The sequence below is a fragment of the Juglans regia genome, chromosome 12, assembly GCF_001411555.2.
Source record: "Juglans regia cultivar Chandler chromosome 12, Walnut 2.0, whole genome shotgun sequence".
NCBI classification, from domain to species: domain Eukaryota; kingdom Viridiplantae; phylum Streptophyta; class Magnoliopsida; order Fagales; family Juglandaceae; genus Juglans; species Juglans regia.
In genome coordinates, this window is record NC_049912.1 from 13,499,761 (window position 1) to 13,524,836 (window position 25,076).

Consider the following 25,076-nt stretch of genomic DNA (forward strand, 5'->3'; position numbering starts at 1 on the left):
AAAAATTGTAATGATAAAATGAGATGAGATAAGATGAAATGGAACAGTTTCTGTATCCAAACGGGTTATAGTCTAAATGCTGGCAAATATCCGCCCATATTTAAAAATTAATGTAATAGCCCAATGGGTGGATTAACCAAGGTTCTAAAAATTGTCCAGTTCCGGCTGGACTTTTCCATTCTTGAACAGTAACCAGCAAGGTGTGATGGGTTGTTCCGTTTTGGTTCAAATTTCGGCCGTTCCGATCCATTTCAGTGTTTCGGCATGAACACGTATTCCGGTCCGAAATTGGACTAAATGAAAATTTGGAAAATATTCTAAAAAGAAAAGGGCAAACTTGTAAAAGCCTCAACCCTTTTCATCACATATATATATGTACCCTTTCACGTACAAACAAATTAATAAAACCCTTAAAAATCAATAGAAAATAAATAAATACTTGAAAAATGTTAATACATGAATTGAAAGAAAGTAAATGGGCGAGAGAGGCAATTAGACCTGATAATCTTTTCAAGGTAATCAGAAACAACGGATTGCCAGAAGGGGCCCATCGTAGTGTATTGCACTGTATTTTTTTATGAAGATATTTAATTTTTCTAGCAAATTTTTTACATCGATTTTTTTAATAGTGTGATCGAGAACTAATTATAATTTTCAAATATATATATTTTTAAGACTTATATTGATATTATTTTAGAATATAGTTTATCTATATATAAATTATCCTAAAATGGTACATCAAACGTATCGATATGAAAATATTCTATTCTAATACTTTAACTTGAACGATCATGGAAGCGAAATTCAAAACTTTGGATTAACTTTTAATTTATTATTATTTTATTTTATTCTTGGTATCGTGGAATTGCCCAAAAATAAAATAGAGAGAGAGAGAGGAAATGGGCTGAAACTGGGTCATACGTTGTGGGAGAAAATTTCTTGTTCTTGTGAAATGGAGGTAGCCGAAATGGATGAAGCACTGAAGGTGTTGGACTCCTCTCTCTCTCTCCTCAAATGGCGTCTCAAATTTCCATCCAAGCGCCGACTCGAAATTGGTCCTTTTCAATTCACTTTCTTTTAATTTTTTTCTTAAATTGCTCCCTTTTTGTTTTTTCTGCAATTTTGGGACATAATTTCCGTTATTTTTTTTTTTGTCTTTTGAACAATGAAACTGCTACATTGGTTTTTTTTAGCTTGCAAAATTTGAAAGCCCGTTCACTACTAAGCCAAGCAGTTTTATTGTACTCAATTGTGGGAGAGTTTTGGATTTCCTAGTAGTCCAATTAGTGTAGATGCTATAGATTTTCTTTCGTTACTGAACATATCCTACTTTCTGGTCTCATTTTTTGAGAAATAAATAGAAATTCGTGTAAAAATGAGTGGTTCTGGAAAATGAAAATGCTCTAGTTTTGGATACAAAAAATATCTCATCTCATTATTACAACTTTCTCAAAATCCTCGTATAAAATATAATAAACAATTTAACTTTTTCAAATATCAAAATAATAATAATATTAAAAAATAATATTATAACAATATTTTATTCAACTTCAATCTAAAACCATCTCATCTCATCTCACTATCCAAACCTCACCTTAATCATTTTTCCTAGCCAAACGTGCCCTATGATCCGAGTTTTAGTTTTTTTTCCTTTATGGTGAATGTTATATTCCATAGATGTGAATTGTTATGTTTGTGAGAAATTCACATAGTTTGCAGTGAGTATGCACTGTTTTCATCTCAGACACTGACCATTTTTATGTATTACAAGCTATTGACTCTTTCACTTGTATACCGTTATTGCTCGAGTGTATGTAACTGGGGAACCTTTTATCTTTTTTTAAAAGGATGCACTGTCTTCGAGTAATTTATAATTTTGAATAATTTCTTTTTATGCATATAAATTGTGATTTTGGAATATTTTCTGGCAGATATACTGGCCTTGTGTACTGGAATGAGGGCAGCTGTACTGGTTGACTATGGTGGAAAGATGCCTGAACTTCAGGAGCGATTATGTGGACTCGTGAAAATTATTCAAAAGGTTTTACTCCGTACTGCCTTGTTAGATTGTTTGGAGATTCTGTTTTAGGGTTGTTAGCTGCCTGTCATATGAGAAAAAATAAGGGAAAAAATCCCAATCAGCTCCATTTGCAAAAAAGTAAAATCAGCCAAAAACTAACGAATTTTAAACCTCTAATTATAAGAAAAGAGCAGATAAGATAAATAATTATGGAGCCAACTTGGCCTTTTTTATTTGGGGATAGAGAGACTTGAACCCTCACGATTTCTAAAGTTGATAGATCTGCCTCTTAGGTTGAGGGAATTGTCTACTTATGCTTGTGATAAACCTCGGTATGATTTGAATCTTGATGGAGGAAAAAAGCTGGAAACTGGGGAAACTACTTGTGACAATTCGTGTCGGCGATATAATTTTTGATTTTAAGGATGTTTAAAGGGATGATTTGGGATTTGAAGATTGGAGATTTTATGGTTTTAAGGTTTCAAATTGTAATGACCCAAGAAAAACACAAGTCGCATCAAGGCTTATTCTCCAAAACAAGTAGTCAAGGTTATAATTGAAGCTCCATCAGAGTTATTATAAATGTCATGAACTTCTTCCTTCCAGGCAATTTGGGATCCCATTCCCATAGATGTGGGGTGTTACACAAAGGGTATAGGATAATGGACTTGAATTGTAAAAGGAGAAAAGAAGTTCATGGCTCTTCCGAGGTTGTGACGAGTACCCTTGAAGACTACCAATGTGCAAGGAGGAAGAAGAGAGACCACCATTGTCTTACTTTGTCAAGAAATCCTTCTAACTTCAACCACATATTCTCAAACTTGAAGTACCTTGGGCCTCCACAGAGACCTCCACAGTCAAGGAGGATAGGAAATTGATATGAACACAACCTTGGGAGTTGCTTTTGAATGAGATCCGGATAGTGTGCTTGCCATTCCGGTGATACTAGATATCTATTGATCCTTGACCAAGAGGGGAGTTCTCGGTTGCTAGACCAAGTGAAAGAGCCACCTGCAAGAGGAATATCCACTAAATCATGTTCAGAAATAAAAGTAGAGAAATCCACTATAGCTAGGTTAAAACTAAGTCACCCGACCTTTCACTCGGGAAGCGAGTGACGTTGAAATCCCCACCAATACACCAAAGTCAGTCCCATATGCTACTTAGTCATGCCAACTCATCCCATAATAAACTTCTAGTACGATCTATATTTGGGCCATAGACTCCAACGAAAGCCCATTGAAAATCCGTCTACAACATTCTTAAACAAACAAGCCACCATAAAATCACCTAAACATTCCTCCATCATTTCCACCAATCTTTTATCCCCCATCACTAAGATGCCACCCGAGCCCCCTTGGGATGGTAAGTAATGCCACCCCACTTGATGACAACCCCACAAACTCCTTATAATGCAAAGGGGAATAAATTCCAATTTCGTTTCTTGCAAACATATAATGTTCACTCTCCATTTACGTAGCATGTTTCTAACTTTGAGGCGCTTTCTCTTCTCATTCAGTTTCATAAAACAACCTCCATTGCCCTTCCCTTCGGTCTTCTACGACTAGAGCTCCTCTCACTGGCTCCATAATTGACTGTCCAATCGAACCTTTTTAATTCTTTAGCTCTCTTCTTAGTAAAATTGAGCTCGCCTAAGATGAGATTGTCTAGCCTTTATTGCTGCAAGGAGAGCTATGAATTGGTTCTCAAAATTGTCACACAAGATTCCCACACAATGTTGAATATCCTTTGCCTTATGTAATACCCAATCTAAGGCCTGAATGTTGTTGGTGTTGCTTGGGTGGATAAAAGCCAGTGGAGTAGGTTCTTCCCAGTGAACAACTGCATTGACCAAAGGACTTGCTTGTGCCTCCCCCAACTAGTCTGGGTCAGGATACACCATCTTCGAATACTCTCCCTGAGCCCCAGCCGAATCAACCACTACCAACTCTTGGTCTAGAGATTCTTCGCCCATAATACACTCTTTACAACATAGGCTCCTTATACCTTCGATTTCTACATGCCGGACATACATTTTTGCTTTAGAAATAATCTCTAAAGCAAAAATGTATGTCCGGCATGTAGGAGTTGCCCATAATAATCTCTTATTCTTGTCACCGGCACTGGGGCCTCCACCACGACTGCCTGGATGTTAGCCACTGGAGTATCATGATGTCCCCGATCACTAGCAACGTCATCTCTGGTAGTACGGTTGTAGCTCCAAAAGACGACCCAATTTTGAAGATCGAGTGAGCCGTCGTTTTGACCCGCCATCGCTGGGTCGAATGGCATGTTGGGTCCTTAAGCTTCATTTTCCCTTTCTCGGCCCACGTAGCCCTCCCTTCTCCTGTGCCCAATTTACTTTCCTGAGCCCCAGTGGACCTAGTGTAACAGGCTTGTCTTCCCTGTCTCTAGCCCAGGCCCGTATCCTAGTTTATTTTGTGGATTAAACCATTGATCCGCTCCCTCAGTTCAAATAGTTCGTCTATGATACTTAGAATGGAAATTTTCTCTGCACCTCGCCCCTTGAACAGAGAAACTCCATCCTTTCCTGCGTAAGTACCTTTGGCTTTCGGCGCATTAGCCATCTTCTCTCTACTCTTCTCCTTAACAAATATCCATACTGCGCTTTGTTCCCTAGTTTGGCAACCCTACACTTCTCATCTCCTCTGTTTTCCGGGTGTCTCCTTTAATGGTTGGTGCTGAACAAGTGACTACATTGGCGTATGATTTAGGGGCAACTCCTACACTCAGAGCTTTTGTGCATAGTTGTTGTTTGAGAGAAACAACCCCCCTCTAATCTTTCTCAACCATTTTTTCCCACGCTACCATACTATGCACGACACTCCATTGCCATCTTCCTCCAACCTTTACAATCCCCTTCTTTAGGGATGATGATGAGGCTTCTCCTTCCTCCACCTCTATACTTTACTATGGTCAGGTATCGACCATATTCGTTAGAGGACCTTTGTGCTATGTAAGCACTACTAGCTAGGCTCGATGTTTTGATAAATTCCTTATTACCTTCCGAACGAGAGCATTCATCTAAAGTTTGCACAACCCTGTTCGCTATTGGAGTACCGAGTACTAGCTCTTTAATCACCTTCCTTCCTCTATCTATGATGCACAATGCTCAACTTCCTGTAAATGAAATCTCAAATATCTTTGTCTCAATCCGGACTACCTTCGAGCATTCCATCCTTACAAGATTACACCTCCTAATATCAACCGGACAATGCTAAAGAATCACTGGCCATAAAACAATCGATGTAACGTAGGAGATGAGAAAAAGTGTACGGAGAGAAAATCACAACATTAAAAGATCAACATTTTATATTAATATATAAAAATACATCATCTCTCTCTCTTGGGGTATGACCTTTCATCTTCCATCGTAGGTGCTTCTCGCTGAGGATAATCCTTGATCTTCTTTGCTTACCTAATTCGTGTTCCCTTTGTTTTTTTTTTATTCATTTCTCTTTACTTTTTAATCTTATTTTCTTCGCTCCTCTCTTCCAGTTTTCTCGTTTTCTGGGCTGTTATTGGTTATGGTTTTGTTTGATGGGTTGTGTTGGAAGATACGTATTGATCAGAAGCTCTTAGAGCTCAAAAAAGAAAATGCCCAATGGTGGAGGATCACAGAGAGCAGTGGTAGGGTCACTAAGTTCATCTCCATTGACACAGCTGCATTGGAATGGTTAGCATATGCCATGGGAGATTGTAGAGCGTCTATTGGTTCTTCTAAGTTTTATAAAACTTGAAGGAAAGGGAATCAAGTGCTGGTCGTTCAAAGATGTCTCAATAGCTATGGCAGGTTTCTATCTTTGTGGGAGTATGGACATGATAGAAGGGGTGGCTTCATTGTTGTTCTAGAAGGTTTAAAGGGTGAGGGGTGGAGGAGGTTTGGAGAATTGCTGAGAGAGGTTGTTTCTTCTTTCTCTGTTTTGGGTGTTAAAAACAGAGTACCCGAGAAGGTTGTACCCTAGTCTTATGTTGAAGAGGGTCAGAAGGGGACCTTTGCAGAGGTATTGAAGAAGCCGCCGTTGTGTATGGAGGGGAGTAGGGAAGTTCGTGGGAAGTCTAGTGGGAAGATCTCGATGTCGGGAGGGCAGTCGCAGGAGTCTGTTCATATTCTCAAAGGTGATGGTCAGAATTCAGAATTCTATTGAAGGCACGTCAGGCTTTGGGAAGGATTTCTCACTGAAGGCCATGTATGATGCATTATTGGATATGAAGTTTAATGTGGACCTAATGTTGAATTGGGTTAAGTAGGGGTTAGGCCCGGTGGGCTCTGAAGGTCTAATTGGTAAGGATATGCAGATGGGTATTAAGATGGATGGGTAGGCTTCTGGCTTGGATCGTAAGGGAGATGCAAGAGTGAAGGGTAAAAATATAGTGGATGGGCCGGGCCTGGTCAAAGGCCCGAAACGGGTGTGGCTGGGTTTGGGTAGTGAGAATACCTGAGAAGTGTTGAGAATGTTTGTGAATAATAATGAAAAAGTAATAATAAAATATTAAATAGTAGTAAAAAGTAGGTGAAAGGTAATGAATAGTAGAAAAAGTAGGTGAAAAGTAATAATAAAGTAAAGAATAGTAGTGAGTGTTTGAGAGTACTTGAGGTACTCTTGGCTGCCAAACATAGCCTAAGACTCGTATCGGAGTTGTTGGAGTATCGGGTATGCAATCCTCTTCTAGCTTGACGGCCCCACCACTTGCTCCGATGGTCGTGGAGGTTGCACAGCCATTTTTGCCGGTCATCGACAACTCCTCTTGTGACTCCTGTAATGGTTCTATTGCAGGAGGTGGAAGAGGGTGATATAGTGGCTCGGGACGCTGAAAAGGAGGTGTATTATCAGCGGGAGGAAATGGAAGAAGGGGAGTTGGAAGAGAATCTCAATGGGGGGTGTCTTAATCAGGTAGTGATTATGAATCCTTTGAATAATGGAGCTCTTACGAGGGAACTATGTCCAAATTTAATTGAGAAGAATTGGCCAGAGGAGGGGTTTCGGCATCTGGAAATGGTGGGTTGGGGGTTGACAAAGGTATAGGAGTACCTTCAGTGGTATTGAAGGGTGCTTTGCAGATGGCTAGTTCTTCAGAGATTGTGCTACTGGAAGCTACTTTACAGACGGTGGTCAGCGAGGTAGAGCGTGAAAAGGAAGAAATGGGCAGTCCAATTCTGTTATGTACTATCCCTCCAAAGCCAACTTCCAAATTAACATCGGATTGGGTGTTGAAAAAAGTGGAGGAATTATAGGAGTGTGTGGGGATATCCTGTGTAGGATTTGAATAGCAATTTAAGGCTTTTCTTGTTGCTATTGAAGCAGGAAGATCCACGGCTTTGAAATCAGCAGTGAAAAGGGACAAGGAGTTGAAACGTTTAAAAAGCTCCATTAATTATGACAACAAGGAGGGAAGTGTGGGGAGGGATAAGTTGAAAGGGTGGGGGTCTTGGTCATCTAATGAAGCCTAAAATCTTTTCTTGGAATGTAAGGAGATCAATGATGTCAACAAACGTTTCTGCATTAGATCCCTTCTTTGTAGCTGGAAAATTGACATTGTTCGTCTTCAAGAGACTAAGTTGAGTTTTATTGATAGAAATATTATTCGTAGTTGTGGGGTTGTTCTTTTGTGAGGTGGTGTTATCCACCTTCGTTGGGCGCTTCAATAGGTAGTTAATGTGGGACAAGAGGGTGGTGGAGTTGGTAGAGGATTGCATTGGGTATTACTCAGTGGCTGTTTCTTTCAAGAATATTGAGGATGGGTGGAGGTGGGCTTTTGCGGGCGTGTATAGGCCTAATGTGGATAGTAATAGAAGTTTTTTGTGGGAGGAATTGGCAGGTCTGTATTTCTTATGGGATTTACCATGGTGTTTGTGTGGAGATTTTAATATTGTTTGTTTCCCTAGTGAGAGGGCGGGGGCATCTACGTCGACAGGGGCTATGGAAGAATTCTCGGAGCTAATTTTTTATCTGAATCTCGTGGATCTTCCTTTGGTAGGGGGGTTTATACTTGGTCTAACAATAGAGGGTGGTCAAGGTTGGATAGATTTCTAGTCTCTTCTCCTTGGGAGACACATTATCCTTATTTATGTCAGAAGAGGTTGCCACGCATCAGTTCTGATCATTTTTCAATTTTGCTTGATTGTGGTGGTGGCATTCATGGGAGTAGGCATTATTTCAAATTTGAGAATATGTGACTTGAAGCTGATGGATTTGTGGAGAAGGCAAGGAATTGGTGGGCTTCTTATTCCTTTAATGGCACCCCTAGTTTTATTGTGGCAAGTAAACTTAAAGCCCTTAAGACTGATTTAAAGAAGTGGAATGATGAAGTCTTTAGACATACGGAAGTGCAGAAAAATCTTCTTTGGGATGAGTTGCATGTATTGGAAGATGGGGAAGATAACGAGGAGTCATTGTTAAGAAAGAATGAGGTTGTGTTTGAAATTGAGAAAGTTTTATTGATGGAAGACATATCTTGGAGGCAAAAATCAAGGGTGCTTTGGTTGAAGGAGGGAGACAAATGCAATAAGTTTTTTCACAAGATGACTAATTCTCATAGGTGCAATAATGCTATTGAGGTTCTTCATTCCGGCTCTAATGTGTTTCAATCTCCCAATGAGATCCAAGATCATATAGTGAAGTATTATGAAGATCTCCTTTCTGAGACAGCAGAATGGTGTCTTAAACTTTTTTTTTATTATTTTATAAGTAAGAATCTTTATTGAATAGAATGAAACTAGGCAATGCCCTAGTACACAGGAATTAGACAAAATGAGACACATAATTACATTCTAGTAAGCTGGAAAGAAGATAAAATCTCATGAATGCTCACACTCTTCAGTACAATAGTAGAAAACTACTGTAAAAGAAGGAATACAAATGAATTCCAGATTTCCCCCACTGCACACTCTATGTTGTATCATTCCTTTCTGTCCATAAACACAACATTAAGCACAAAGGTATCATCCGCCACACTGCTGCCAGTTCATGAGAGCTATTGTGACGCCTGTTCCAGCATGCTAGTAGATCCACCACACACTTAGGCATTACCCAACTCAGCCCGACTCTACTAAGGATGCCAGCCCATAACTCCCTAACCACCTCACAACGTACAAGCAAATGATCTATTGATTCCCCATTCCTTTTACACATGTAGCACCACTTCATAACAACCATACTGCACTTCCTTAGATTGTCAACTGTCAAAATCTTCCTAAGTGCAGTTGTCCAAGTAAAAAAGGCGACTTTAGACGGCATAAAAACCTTCCAGATGCTCTTCCACAAAAAGAATGTGGGTTGTTGGACTGCCAAAACCTTGTAAAAAGATTTAACAGTAAACTTTTTTCTCCCCGTGTGAATCCACAACATACGATCACTCCCATTTCCTCCTAATTGCGCTGAATACAAATAGCTATAAAAATCTGCCAGCTCTTCAAGTTCCCAATCCTAAGCATTTCTAGTAAAAGTGACATTCCAAATTACAGTCTCATTTGCATGACACAACACTTCTGAAACTACAGCTTGCTGGTTTCTAGCCAAGTTGAAGATGACCAGAAAAGCAGTGTAAAGAGGGCTCTCTTCACTCCATACATCGAACCAAAAGTGGATTCTTGCTCCCTCACCCACCTCAAACTTAAGATGTTTTTCAAAAGTGTTCCACCCCTTTCTATTAAATTTCCATAGGCCTACTCCATAAGACCCCCTAACCTCCTTAGAACACCATTCCCCCCCACGCACTACCATACTTTTGATCAATAACCTCTCTCCGCAGCGGGTTCCCTTCCATTTGGTACCACCACAACCATTTTCCTAATAATACTTTATTAAAAACGCACAAATTTCGCACCCTAAACCACCATTCACCAATCGGACAACTTACCATTTGCCAACTCACAAGATGAAATTTGATTTCCTCCCCCATGCCACACCACAAGAAAGCTCTAAACTATTTTTTGATCCGATTTGCCATACCCACTGGTAATGGAAAAAGAGAAAGATAGTAAGTGGGAAGATTGGAAAGGGTACTTTTGATAGGGGTTAATCTTCCCCTTTTTGATAGATATAACCGCTTCCAACCCGATAATCTTTTCTCAATCTTCTCTACCACACCATCCAAATACTTTTTACTTTGAATGACGCCCTTAAGGAAAGCCCAAGATATTTCATAGGAAGAAAGACAATTTTACAGCCCAATAACTTCGCTAGAGAGGCAATATTCCTTACTTCCCCCACCAGCACCAACTCCAACTTTCTCAAGTTTACCTCGAGTCCTGAAACAGCTTCAAAGCACAACAAAACAGCCCTTAGAGCTTGAATCTGGTCACTAACAGCATCACAAAAAATGAGCCATTATCCGTGAATAATAAGTGAGAAACGGAACTGACATCATTACTATTGTTGTCCACCAAAAAACCGGCAAGAAATTCCTCCCTTACTGCAGCCTCCACCATGCAACTTAATGCCTCTATTACAATAACAAAAAGAAAAAGGGATAGCGGGTCCCTTTGTCTCGAACCCCTCAAAGTCTGAAAAAATCCACATGATTTTCCATTGACTAGAACTAAAAACTAAGCAGTCGAAACACAATGTTTAACCCATTCACACCACCTTTCCCCAAAGTCACATCTTCTAAGCATATAAAAATGAAAGTTCCAACACATATGATCATAAGTCTTTTTCATATCCAGCTTGCAAAGGACCCTCGGAATGTCTTCTCTTAGCCGGTTGTCCAAACACTCATTTGCTATCAAAACTGAATCCAAAATTTGTCGGCCCCGGACGAAAGCATTTTGAGGTTTGGAAATGAGTTTCTCCATCACCAAACTTCTACGGTTCGCTAACACCTTTGATATGATTTTATAGATCCCACCTCCCAAACTAATAGGCCGGAAGTCTTTCAATTCATAGGCACTGGCTATCTTTGGGATAAGAGCAATGAAAGTAGCGCCTAGTAACTTCTCAAACTTATGACTAGAATGAAAATCATGAAAAATTTGCATCACTTCTTGCTTCACTATATTCTAATACTCTTGAAAGAAAGCCATAGAAAAATCATCCGGGCCCAGGGCTTTATCTTTGCACATACCTCTCACCACTAGATGCACCTCCTCTTCATCAAACGACTTCTCCAACCAACTTGCTACATCCAAATCCAGCTGGTCAAAACTTGAACCATCAAGTTTGGGGCTTCATTTTACTTTTTCAGCAAGGAGGTCTTCATAATACTGCACTATGTGATCTTGGATCTCTTCAGGAGAATTGTAGCACATTTGAACCGGAATGAAGGACTTCAATAGCGTTATTGCGCTTATGTGAATTAGCCACCTTGTGAAAGAATTTAGTACATTTATCCCCCTCTTTTAACCAAAGCGCCCTTGATTTTTGCCTCCAAGATATTTCTTCCATCAAAAAAACTTTCTCAATTTCGGTCACAACCACATTCTTTCTTAACAAAGACTCCTTATTATCTTCCCCTTCCTCCAATGCATGCAACTCATCCCAAAGAATATTTTTCTGCACTTCCGTATGTCTAAATACTTCTTCATTCCACTTCTTTAGATCTGACTTAAAGGCTTTAAGTTTACCCACCACTATAAAGCTAGGGGTACCATCAAAGGAATAATCAGCCCACCAAGCCCTTACCTTTCCACAAATCCTTCAACTTTCAGCCACATATTCTCAAATTTGAAAGAACGCATACCCCCATGAATGTCACCACAATCAAGCAATATTGGGAAATGATCGGAACATACACGTGGCAACCTTTTCTGACATAGATTCGGAAAGTGCGTCCTAAACTTGACAGTTTGAATTTTGACCATCTAGATTCTGGTGCAGCAAACTAGTTGGAGAGGCCGTTTGAAGAAGCGGAGGTGCATCAGGTGGTGGGAGATATGTGCAAAGATAAAGCCCTGGGTCCGGATGGCTTTTCTATGGTTTTTTTTCAAGAATGTTGGGATATAGTGAAGGAAGGAGTGATGTAGGTTTTTCATGATTTTCATTCTTGTCATAAGTTTGAGAAGTCCCTAAATGCTACTTTTATTGCCCTCATTCAGAAGATAGCTAGTGCCTATGAGTTGAAAGATTTTCATCCTATTAGTTTGGTAGGCGGGATTTATAAAATTATTTCGAAGGTGTTAGCTAACCGTATGAGTATGGTGATGGATAAAATCATTTCTAAACTTTAAAATGCTTTCGTTCGAGGTCGGCAAATACTGGATTCAGTTATGATTGCGAATGAGTGTTTGGACAACTGGATAAGGCTACGTTTGGGTAGCAAAGATATCTCAATACTTTCCAAGTATTCTCGTACAGATGAAAATACTCCACATGCCAAACACAGTGAACTATCTTTGTACCAAAGTCTCTCCAAAAATCACTATAATCATCATTAAAAAAAAATCAATCATTGATGAGACCCACATATTTTTCAATTATCTATCCAAAAGTCAACAACTCAACATACTTCATACATCCAAACAACTCAAAATACTCTCAATGGGACCCACAAACCTACTTCAATCTCTACGTATAACTATTCATAAACATTCTCAACACTTCTCAGGTATTCTCACTACCCAAATGTAACCTAAGAGAAGGCATTCCAGGGGTTCTTTGCAAGCTGGATATGGAAAAAGCATACGATCACGTGTGTTGGGATTTTCTTTTTTATATGCTTAGAAGATGTGGCTTTCGGGATAGGTGGTGTGGATGGGTTAAAACATTGTGTTTTGACCGCTCGGTTTTCTGTTTTAGCTAATGGTAACTCATGTGGATTTTTTCAGACTTCAAGGGGTTTGAAACAAGGGGATCTGTTATCCCATTTTCTTTTTGTTATTGTTATGGAAGCATTGAGTCACATGGTGGAGGCTGTTTTATTGTGTTTTGAAGCTGTCTCTGGCCTCAAGGTGAACTTGGGTAAGTCGGAATTGGTACCGGTGGGGGATGTGAGGAATATTAACTTCCTTGCGGATTTGTAGGGTTGCAAAGTTGCTTCTCTTCCTATGAAATATCTTGGGCTTCCCTTGGGGGCATCCTTCAAAGCAAAGAATATTTGAGACGGTGTTGTAGAGATCTACATATAATATTTCTTTATTTCTATTATCGGTTGGTGTGACAAATCTGATTGAAAAATTATTTAGAGCATTTTTGTGGGGTGGTATGGGGGAGGAGAATAAATTTCATCTTGTGAATTGGTAAAGGGTGAGCTGCTCGATTGTAAATGGTAGTTTGGGGTTTCAAACTTTGAGTATTTATAATAAGACATTATTAGGAAAGTGGTTGTAGAGGTATCAAATGGAAGGAGATTCGTTGGGGAGAGAGGTTATTGATCAGAAGTATGGAAGTGAGTTGGGGGGGTGGGGGGGGATGATGTTCTAAGGAGGGTAGGTGGTCTTATGGTGTATGCCTATGGTTTTAAAAACATCATAAGTTTGAGGTTGGAGATGGTGCAAGAATCCCTTTTTTGTTTGATGAATGGTGTGGTGAGAGATCTCCTAATACTGTTTTTCCGGTTGTCTTCAGCTTGGTTGGAAACCAGCAAGTTGCTGTTTCAGAGGTGTTGTGTCGTGCTAATGGGATTGTGCTTTGGAATGTTGTGGAGTGGTGGTTCATGTGTAAAAATAATGAGAAATTGATTGATCATTTACTTTTACATTGTGAGGTGGCTAGGGAGTTATGGGTTGGCATTCTTAGGCCCCGTTTGGATGTTCAGATGAGTTGAGTTCCTTACGAATAGTAGTGAGTTGAGATGGTAGAGTGAGTTTGTGGGGTCCACCTAAGATGTGTTTAGATGTTAAGATGAGTTTAGATATATTTATGGAAAGTTGAAAAAGGTTGTGGGTCTTGTGTGTAAAGAGGTGTTTAGTTGAAAAAGGTTGTGGATTCCACGTGTAAAGAGGTTTTGAATTGAGATAAGTTTAGTGATTTGAGAGTTTGATATTTGGATGTTAAACTCAGCTTAAAATTAGACTAAATTGAGATCAGAGTCAAGTTCCAAACGGGGCCTTAGTAGAGCTGGACTGAGTTGGGTTATGCCTAAAAGTGTGGTGGATCTACTAGCATGCTGGAATAGGCATCATAATAACTCTCAACTGTTAGTGGCGTAGAGGATGATACCTTTATGCTTAATGTGGTGTTTATGGACTAAAAGGAATGACAGGTGCTTTAATAACAAGGAGCGAGCAGTGGGAGAAATCTGGAATTTCTGTGTCTTCTCTTTTTCAGTGGTTTTCTGCTATTGTACTAAAGGGGAGGGAATGTTCATGAGTTGTTGTTTTCTTTTCAACTTTCTAGAATGTAATTAGGTGTCTCATTTTGTATACTTCCTGTGTACATGAGTTTCGCTTAATTTCATTCGATTCAATAAAGATTCTTACTTATAAAATAAAAATAAAAAATTACTTATAAAATAAAATAATACATCATACTATGTATGTAGATTCACTATATATAGGGAATATGTAATAGAACCTAAACCCATGGAACCTAAACCCCCGGGGAGATTAGCACAACAACCCACCGCCATGGCCTCCCACTTAAATCGTAGTTTGATCCCAGAGGGAATCAAACCTATGACATGGGGCTCATGCACACAAGTTCACCCTTACCACTTGGGCTACCCACAGGTGGGTTACATTGATTAGATTTGGGTAATAGCTAAGTAGCCATACAGTCTTGTAGCCATTTAATTGTATTTGTAAATAATTGTGATTAAGAATAAAATTATATCTAATTCTATGTTGTGAGTGAAAAAATTATGTTATCTTATTTTATTCTTTAAATTCAAAATTTTTTAAAAATGAGAAACGAGCTGAGTTGAGCCGAGTGCTTGATTGAGCGCTAGACTTGATTTTTAGTCGAGTTTGGACAAGAGAATGCCTTATTTGAGTCAAGTTTAAACATCCAAAAAAGGCCAACTCAAGAGTGAGTCGAGCTCGAGCCTTATTTTTTAATAATTGAGCTGAATTTGATTGGGCACTACTCGCTCGAACTCGGCTAGATCAAGTCAAGCTCAAGCCTTATTTTTTAATGACAAGCCGAGTTTGACCAGGCACTACTTGCTCACTCGGCTACCCTGGTACAACACTTATCACTCTAAATTTGGATAATCATTTTGAAATAAATCGCCATGTAGAAAGGCATTTTGAACATCTATTTGAAATAGTGGCCAATCAACATTAGTTGCAAGGGATATGAATACCCAAACAGAAGAGATTTTGGCAACAGGCGAGGTCTCCTCATAATCACACCATAGGTTTGTGTGTGACCCTTAACAACCAAACTTGCCTTTAAACGTTCCACAAAATCATTAGGATTGAACTTCACAGTGTACACACATTTACATCCAACATTCTGTTTACCAAGAAGTAGTGGAACAAGATCCCATGTCCCATTATGGTGAAGGGCGTCTATTTCAGCTTCCATGGCTTGTCTCCAACTTGGATGAGATAATGCATCCTTAACTGTTTTGGCAACAAAGAGTTTTGCAAGCTAAGAAACAAAACAAGAGAATCCAGGAGATAAAGCCTGACATGAAACAAACTGACTAAAAGGGTAGCACTTTGTACATGTAAATCTGGAGATGAAAATGAAATTGGTGGTGGCATGAGAGGTGGTCTAGAGCAGCGAGAATAAGGGCATGTTTGGCAAACCACTAAATTTCCAAAATTTTTCATAACTTCATTCCCAAACATCAGTCAAACACAAAAAACTTTTTTATTTCAAATTTTAAACTTTTTATCTAATTATCTAATCATTACACAAAAATCAATACAACTTTTATGAACTTCAAAACGAAAATAATATTAAAAAATTATATTCAAACAACTTTTAACTTTATCTATCCACTTTCACAAACTCCAATACAATACTTATTTTAAAAAAGATTTTTTATTCAAATTTTTCTCTCATTTCCCAAAACCTAAATATTTCCAAACATTCTTGGTATCCAGGCATGCCCTTCAAGGGAATTGCAGAAGGTGCTAGTTGACAAGTTTGATGGAGTAGGTTCGGGTGTTGATAGAGTGGTAAGGGTAGGTAAAGGAAGATATGAGAAGGACAAGACAAGATCGCACTCACCAGAATATGTGACCGAAAATTAGGGTATATACTCAAAGAAGGTGACATCAAGTTGCTTCGAAGAAGAAGACCGTAACAACAATATCCCTTTTGAGTTCAGGAGTAACCAAGAAACACGTTCTGTAGCACGTGGATCAATTTTATCAAACCTAGGGCCAAGGTTGTGAACATAACAAACACACCCAAAGATCTGTGGTGTAACAGAAAATAAGAGTTTTGTTAGGAAAAAAAATAAAGTGAGGAGAAACACTATCTAGAACTGAGGAAGGCATGAAGTTAACAAGGTGACAAGTGATAAGGACATCATCACTCCATAAACGATTAGGAACATGCATGTGTTTAGCCACACCATTTTGTTGTGGAGTGTAAGGGCATGAGGTATGATGAACAATTCCCTTTACTAAAGTAAATAGCAAGTGAATATTTTTAGCATTGTCCAAATGCAAGATTTGAGTTTTTTTCCAAATTGGGTTTTAACTTCTTAATGAAAAAATTATAATATGGAAAAAGCTCAAATTGGCATTCATAAAACACAACTTGTTATACAAGAATGGTCATCCACAAATGTCCCAAAATAATGAAATTTATTTGATTAAATATTTATTGGCTCCCGAGCATCAAAATGAATCAATGCAAATGAACTTGAAGCATAGGGATCAACTTGAGTGACAAAAGGCAAACAATAGTGTTTACAAAGTTCATATGCTTCACAAGGGATGGAGAAATATTAATGAGATTGCTAATCCATCATTTCCAAATACAGAGAAAAGAATGACCAAGATGACAATGCCACTCAAAATGGGATGATGATGAGGATATGAGAGCTCGAGAGGGTGAAGGCTTGAAAACTAAAGATAATAGAGGTCACAAACTTAATGCCTTTACCAATCTTCCTCTCCATCTTGAGATAGATAACATAAAGAGGAGTGAAAACTAACTGATCATTCAAGACGTTGAGTAATCTTACTAATAAACAACAAATTAATGGAAAGCCAGGAACATATAAAACCGATGACGAAGTAATAGACTCTGTGAGCTTGGTGGACCCAACACCTATAATTTTAGCTAGGGAACCATTACCATGAGTAACACTTTTTGGAGATTCCATGCGATGTATATCAGATAAGATGCTAGACTATCCAGTCATATGTTCATCGGCACCCGAATCGATGATCTGTGGATCTTGGGTGGATGAGAGAAGATATGTGGATGTAATACCTGATTGAGCAAGAGTAGTTGTGGAAGATGAAGGGCCCTCTGTATAGTTATCTGGTATGAACTTTTGGATGTATTGTCCTTTTCACCAGTCTGAAATGGATGAAAAAGCGACCAGAATAATGTGATTGTGGGTTTGTACTGAGTCAGCAAATACCGGCATGTATCAGTTTGTACCGGCTATGTATTGGAAATATCAGCCAAAATCAGGTAGTTTCAGTTGATATTGGGTCTGTGATTGTGTGAATCAGGTCTGTCCTGGTATAAATTGGTATGTACAGCTTTGAACCCATACATATCAAACCAAAATCGGTGGTACGAATACAGGCGGATTGTTTGGTGACCCAGTAAATGATTCGGTCGTGGGTTGATCTGAAATACTTTGAACTATGATGAGGATGGACAAGCTCCGTATATGGATTGCCTTATTCCTGTCTCCAAAGAGATACTATTAGAGATAAGAATAGAATCCTAATCAGGATTGAGAACAAACTGAATTGGTAGTGGATGTTTTCAAACTGAGAAAACAAACACCCTCCTTTCTTTACCCTGCCGCTGGTAACAGCTCTACTGGCGATCTGCGACGTTGGCAAACATAGCTATGACCACCTACGCTGCTCCCCCACAGTGGTAAATACCAGAAAACACATCCACACCAGGCAGCTCCATCATACCACCAGCCACCACAGAAAGAATTGGCGATCTCAAGAAACCAACGCATCAATGCCATCTGCACACCAACCCGATTCCGACAACCTCGAAGGACCTTTTTTTTTATCTAAACTAACTGAAATTTGAAAAAAATAGATCCTTGAAAGACTAGCAAACCAGCTCTTATACCATGTCAAGATTAGGGTTTTGAGTGAAAATGATGGGTAGTCAGAAACTTGTCTTATCCTCTTGCTATTGCATTATATATACATTAGCTTATATTATACATTTATATGCTCATTGGCTATACCCAATACAATCATGCCATCTAACACTCTTGTTTTGAGTTTGCAGCAAAATCCACTAGAAAATAATAACAAAAAAATAGGTAATTCTTCGGTGTGTTGCTCCTATGTTTAGTTTCTTACTCCCTTACTGTCTGGTTTGGTGTAAGAAGATGGGGGAGGATAGTGTGATAGGTGGTGATATTTCAGTCATGAGTCAAAGGAGGTGGTAACGGTAAATGGATGTTCATAAAGTTTGGAAAAATCTCTTATTTTTAATTTTGGGATGGCACAAACTATTTCTTACTGGTTTCTGATTGGTCTGTAAACTATTTCTTTGCCGATTACAGTGTTCATTTAAGTGGAATTTTTGTTAGGTTCAATGATCAGTTTCATGATGGCTTATAGTGGTAGCTTTTTGTTCTTTCCTTTTTTCAGTATGGCAGATATTGTTTGTCAAAGATGTTTGTACTTCATTCTTAATATAAATATGCACAGGAGTCCCCCATTTTTGAGAATCTGAGAGTAATGGTTATAGAAGATATGATATATCTGATACATGTAAGAGGACTTGCTGAGCATGTAAGGTTAAGCTTAAGCTCAGAGGCACAGCTGCTTTTTGTGGACCTTGAACATGACCCTCCAAAGGTAGGTTGGTTCCTGCTGTGGGATATTATTTGAAGTCTTTATCTTTAATCCCTCACACGCTCCTATTTTTCCTCTTTGATGAAGTCTCTCTTTTCATCTTTGTTCCAGATGGTAACATTAGAACAGAGCCCATTAAGAATGCAGTTTGTATCAATTCAGAAGTCTTTCTCTCTTTTATTTCCTCAAGATGGAATGAAAGATGATCTCTTACCATGTCACAGCAATGATTACATGGCCAATGACAAATCTTCAACTAACGAGCTTCTTGTTTCTCAATCTTCTGACTTTATTGATCTTAGTAGCTGCATGCAAGATACACAGGTTACTGTGCCGACTTTAAATGGGTATCCTTCTAAATTCACTTTTATGGTATATGTGTGCTCCTAGGTGTCATGGGAACGAGTGGAATTAGGAATTGATCATAAGGGTGCTGAGGTCGATCATTATCAAGATAGAAAACTCACCTATGTATGGACACACGTGTGTATAAATTTAGAAAATCTCTTAACATTCTATAAATATGGATATTTTTAGTGACTCATTATATTTTTGTCTTCAATTTGCATTTTAAAATAGGTTAATTTATTTATTTTTGGGGCTTTGCTGCAAGTGAAAGCTAATTTTAGCATCATAATGCAAATAATATAATACACCTATGAGGGGCATATAACTCAGAATGGAGATTTTTATTGCATAGAAGAATAATTATTTTTGAGATTTTGGGAACCATTCCCATCTTAAGCTCTTATGTGTGTATACATGTATGATTATTTTCAAGCATGGATTGTGCAGCCTTAATCTACTTATGTCCTATTGAACACAATTGATTTTCATATCTTTTAGGAAGCAAGTTGAGGTGGGGTTGAGTTTCATTAACAATAGGAATTGCTTTTGATGTTTGTAGATTTCTGCATCTAAAAAAATGCGTATTACAAAGTAGTATAGATATTTTACACCAATTGTTTTTACCTGATCTGTCAGTCAGTTCAATTGCTGGCCTTCTTTTGTGGTCGAATTAATGATTTAGCTTAAGATTTGGTCTCTCTACTTATGGGGGGTACATTTTCTTCTGCAATTCTCTCTCAACATTTTCTCTCATCTCTTCTGCTACTCGTTTCTGATGATTATGGCTGGTGATCTTCAACACGTTGAGCATTTTTCCGAACGTTATTGGGAGATGTAATCTTTTTTTAGGATGGAATGCTCGAAGGTAGCCCTCATTGAGACAAAGTTATTTGAGATTTCAAACCCTGAGGGGTAGCTCAGCTGGTCTGGTCTTGGGTTTGCTCCCTAATGGTCACTAGTTCGAGTCCCCTTAGGGCCACTGGAGGTTTACCTGGTCGTTAACTTCAGGGCCCCATGAGATTAGTCGAGGTGCGTGCAAGCTGGCCAGGACACTCTCGGTTATAAAAAAAAAAAAAAAAAAGTTATTTGAGATTTCATCTGCAGGAAGTTGTGCAGTATGCATCATAGAGAGAGGAAGGAAGGTGACTAAAGAGCTACTAGGTATTCCAACAGTGACCTTGGGTGCAGACTCTAGAAGAATGCTCTCTCGATCGAACGGAAACAAGGAATTTATCAGAACATCCAGCCTAGGCAGCAGTGCTTATATTGCACAAAGGTCCTCTAATGTATATGGTAAATATCTTACTGTAGTAGAATACAGAGGCGGTGGAAGGAAAAGTCTCATCATCATCATCCCTGAAGAATTGGAAGGTAAAGGTTGGAGGAAGATGGCTATGGAGCTTTGTGAGATGAGTGGCATTGTGGGTAAAACCAGGATATGGGCCTGGGTTCGGTCAGAAAAGGCAAGTGGCTCATTACAAGTCTGCTAGGACCATGGGCTCAGTTGTGGGCTCGGGAGAAATAAGGAAAACGTGGGCCGAGAAAGGGAAGACAAAAATTTATGACCCAAAAGGCCATCCGGCCCTGCGATGGCGGGTCAAACACGCGGGCCCTCTCTCTTTGAAGTCCTCCTTTGGAGCTGCAAATAAACCACCAGAGCTGACATTACTATGGACAGTGACAACATAGAAACCTCTGGCCGAGGAAGGCAAGCCGGTGGTCAGTATCTAGGCTGAAAAGTGGTGGCACCGGCAACAAGAACAATAGACGATGGGCTGGTTTTGGATGCAGAAATCATCACCCGGCCTGTTGAAATCATTGTGAAGCGTGTATTACGGGGAGAAGGAAATTCCAGACAATGTGATGGTAGTGTTTGACTCGGTTGGGGCAGAGGGAGAGTGTTTGCAGGTGTTGCATCATGTCTCAGACAAGTTGGGTGAGGTACAAACAAGTCCTTTGGTCCATGAAGATGTAAACTGGGTAGAACCCACTCCACTGTTTTCTCTACACCCAAGCAACAATAGGAACACCCGGGTCTCAGATTGGATCTTACACAAGGCAAAAGAGATTCAACATTGTGTGGGGATCTTGTGTGACGTCTTCAAGGACCAATTTATAGCCCTCCTTGCAGTTATAGAGGCCAGACAGACCCATTCTAGCTCACCTGGTGAGCTTAAGTCAGCTAAGAAGAGAGCTAGAGAATTAAAGAGGTTTGACTGGACAGTCAATGATGGAGCAAGAGAGAGGAGCTCTAACCGTGGAAGATTGAAGGGAAGGCCAATGGAGGTGTTTTATGAAACCAAAAATTGTTTCATGAGATGTAAGGGGGCTGAATGTGAAGGAAAAGTGCCTCAAAGTTAGAAATCAGCTACGAAAATGGAGAGTAGACATTGTATGTTTGCAAGAAACGAAGTTGGAATTTACCCCCCTTTGCATAATTAAGAGTTTGTGGGTTGTAATCAATTGGGGTGGCATTACATACCATCCAATGGAGCATCAGGGGGCATTTTAGTGATGTGGGATAAAAGAGTGGTGGAAGAAAAGATAGGATTGTTTGGGGCACTTTATGGCGGCTTGCTCATTCAAGAATGTTGTGGATGGATATCAGTGGTCTTTCGCAGGAGTCTTATGTTCGTAATCAAATCTATGGTCCCTTACAGCCATAGATTTGATTTTTGTTTCAATTTATCTTAAGTTGGTGGGTGATATTTTGTTGGTTTCTTGGGATGGACACATCTGGCCAGAGCATTAGTTTACGTTTTAGATTTTATGGGTTAAATTTGCTTTGTCATTGGATTTAGAATCTGTTCCTGTTGTTGGGATTAGTTTTATTGTGATTTTAGGAAATGGGTTAGTTGTAATGTTGTGAGTTACATTTAAAGAAACTTTTATAACAAAATACTTATAAAAAATATTCTATATTTTATAGTTTGAGAAAGGTCGATTCATTCGAGTTCCTTGGTTTCAGTACAGGTAAAGACAATGTGTTTGCTTTCCTGGAAATGTATACCTTTGTGCTGAAACCTAAATTTACTTTGGTGGTTAAAACTTAAAACTTTTATAATACTAATTATCCAAAAAATGCCCCATAATAGTAAATTTCTATTGTGGCTCATTAAGAAAGGATCCATGGGTAGGATGGTGGTCCAAATTGACCTGTTACTACTTGTAAGATGGAACACACCTTTGCACTTGACAATTCTTTGATGTTGTGAACTTGTTGGAACAGTTATTACATTCTTTCTACCCCAAAAGATGAACTCTTGCTATTATTTGTCCTTTAAGATTCTCTTTAATATATGCCATATGCTTGTTGCATTTTACTGGCCTTTGGATCTTATCTTAACAAAGTAACAATGCTTAACTAAATTGCTGCAGATGGCTTCTGGGTTATCCAGTAGTGTACTTGTTCAGCAAGGAGTACATTGCTGATGCTGTTTGTAACCTTTCCACCAAGTCTCTTCGCATCTTCAAGATATCAGTCTGCAGGTTTGTTGTTCCCAATTCTAGTCTCATGTTGTGTCAAGATGTAACTTGAAGGATGTTTTCTTCTGGTCACCGCTACAAGAATCAACTGTCTCAGCCACAATTTTTATTTAAAGATGCTATATTGGGTATATAAAAAGGGAATACTGTCAAAATAAGGTTTTTTTCCCTTTTTTTCTTTTTTTTTTGGGGTGTCAAGAATTTTGCTTATTTCAACATTTTAGGAGAGAGAGTCTTGTGTACTCAGGAGTGAGTCAGGCTATGCCTTTTGAGTTATTTTTAATAACATTATCTATTATTTATCAAAGAAGTGTTAGAGAGAAAGTCAAGGTAGTACTAGTGACACTGAGTTGGAGAAAATACCTTCCCGGTACCCAAGGTTTATATATGAAAACTAAAGGGATATCAATCTCATGATGGCTAATCAAATTACATGCTTCACATTTGTGGCCAGCGGTCTTCCTGTTGTGAATGACGAGGACATACATAAATCATTTTGTATACATCTTATGCATTTTGTATACATAAATTATTGCTTATTAATATTTTCTATTACTTCAAAAGAAATCCTTCTTGTCAAATGCATTGTTGAAAGTAGTGTTTAGTTTTCTTTATTCCCAACAAAAAAGAGAGAAAAAAGGTATAGTTTTCACCGAGGTTAAGATATATAGCATGTTGACGTCAAAGTTTGAATGCTCGCAGGAATGCTGCCCCAAATAAAGTATCTCAGCTTGAAGAACTGTTGAGGTAACGCTCCCCTAGATATCTTGTTAGTCAAAATTCAATTCATAAAAATCTGTTTTAATTACAAAGGAAAATTTTCAAACAGCTGAAGGACAAGTTATAGAAGATGTGTACACAGGTTATATTGACAGGGGGAAAGAGAGAGAGAGAGAGAGAGAGAGAGATATTGTTTGATGCATGTATATTTTTGAGAATGACCATGACTATACTTATTTGCTGTTTATCTTAACCACTTATCGGAGTTGCACCTTGTGGGTTTAAATTATTGTCTCATGCCAAACTTACCTGTAAAGGATGGTGCCTTCCAAAATCAGAAACCTTGATAATTAGTTGCTTTGTTGAATAAAAATGATGCATGCACAAATTAGCTGGCTACAATAAACAATCTCAAAACTCATGGGCTGGGCCACAGGGGAATGTGTTTTGAAGTGAAGAGTTTTGAAAGGGGTAATCTGCATGAGCTAATTTATGGCCCCTATAGGGAGAGGCAAAATTGAAATTTGATTTTTTTCTTTTATTCTATTGATTGCATTGTCAAGAGAGGCTGGTGCACTTATGGGCTTATCTACCTCTGACAAAACCATCCGGTTTTTATGTAAAAGGGGTTCAGCTCCTTGTTGGCCATTTGGCTACTTGTATGAAAGTTAACTGTTAGCATGGGAGCTCTGAGTTATTGATAGCAGTGTATCCTCTCAGGTAAAGTTGAGAAAAAGTTAATTGGCTGCGTACTTTGGGGTTGGTCCACTCATCTGAAACTTTAGGGGTTGATTCATGACATGCGGCACAGACACACATCATCTGATTGTTGTTGATTATAATTTTTACAGTAATTCCTACTATCATTAAGCACTCATTAGCACAATGTTTTCTCGAATTTTTTGATTAGTTTTTCGGTGCCTTACGAACTAAGCATGGGAGGGAGTAACGAACCATGGGCAGAGGCATTTCTAGCTCACATGCAGGATAAGTGGGGAAGCTGTAAGCAAGTTTGGAGGTCTTTGCAGATGGAGGTTAGTGCATGCTACCCCCAAGCTGCCATTGTTTTGTAATAACAACCTACACAGCTGGTCCAACTCCCCACAATAAAGATTGTAATTTATGACGGATTATTGACTATATAATATATGGAAAATGCTAAATGTACTTAAGAAAAACTTACAAAAAACTTATTTCTCCACATATCAGTTATTGATATGTTGAAAATTATGAAATTTGGGTTTCAACATTTGAATTTTGTCTTATAAATAAAAATATAAGTACATGTAGCACTACTTATAATATATTGCTCATGCATCAAGTATTGGCTGTTGCAAAATGTGAACTGTATTGGAGAAAAACTTACAATAAAAAAAAAAAAAAATCACTTGTCAACTACTGATATACTGAAAATTATGAAATTTGAAATTCAAAATTTTAAAAGAAAACTAACAGCTACTGATATCCTGGCTATTTGTGTGTGAGTTTAATGGAGTCGAGTTCTTTAATGACGCAACTTTAGACACATGCTTTTGCCCAACTTTGTAACGATGGGTCCATTTTCTAAGAAACCTATTCCTTCGGGGATGCTGCGGTAGCCAAGTTCTTTAATTGCTTCTTTTGGTT

The 25,076-nt window shown here is 38.7% G+C and overlaps 1 protein-coding gene across 1 annotated transcript; it reads left to right on the forward strand.

Annotated features, from left to right (window-relative positions):
• Positions 1-846: 846 nt before the first annotated feature.
• LOC108992485 lies at positions 847-24,767 on the forward strand. Its single transcript, XM_018967068.2, has 7 exons — positions 847-1,055; positions 1,932-2,041; positions 18,750-18,899; positions 19,008-19,243; positions 22,623-22,733; positions 23,433-23,477; positions 24,361-24,767. The coding sequence occupies exons 1-7, from the start codon at positions 953-955 to the stop codon at positions 24,521-24,523; spliced, it is 918 nt and encodes a 305-aa protein (XP_018822613.1). The 5' UTR covers positions 847-952; the 3' UTR covers positions 24,524-24,767.
• Positions 24,768-25,076: the final 309 nt, after the last annotated feature.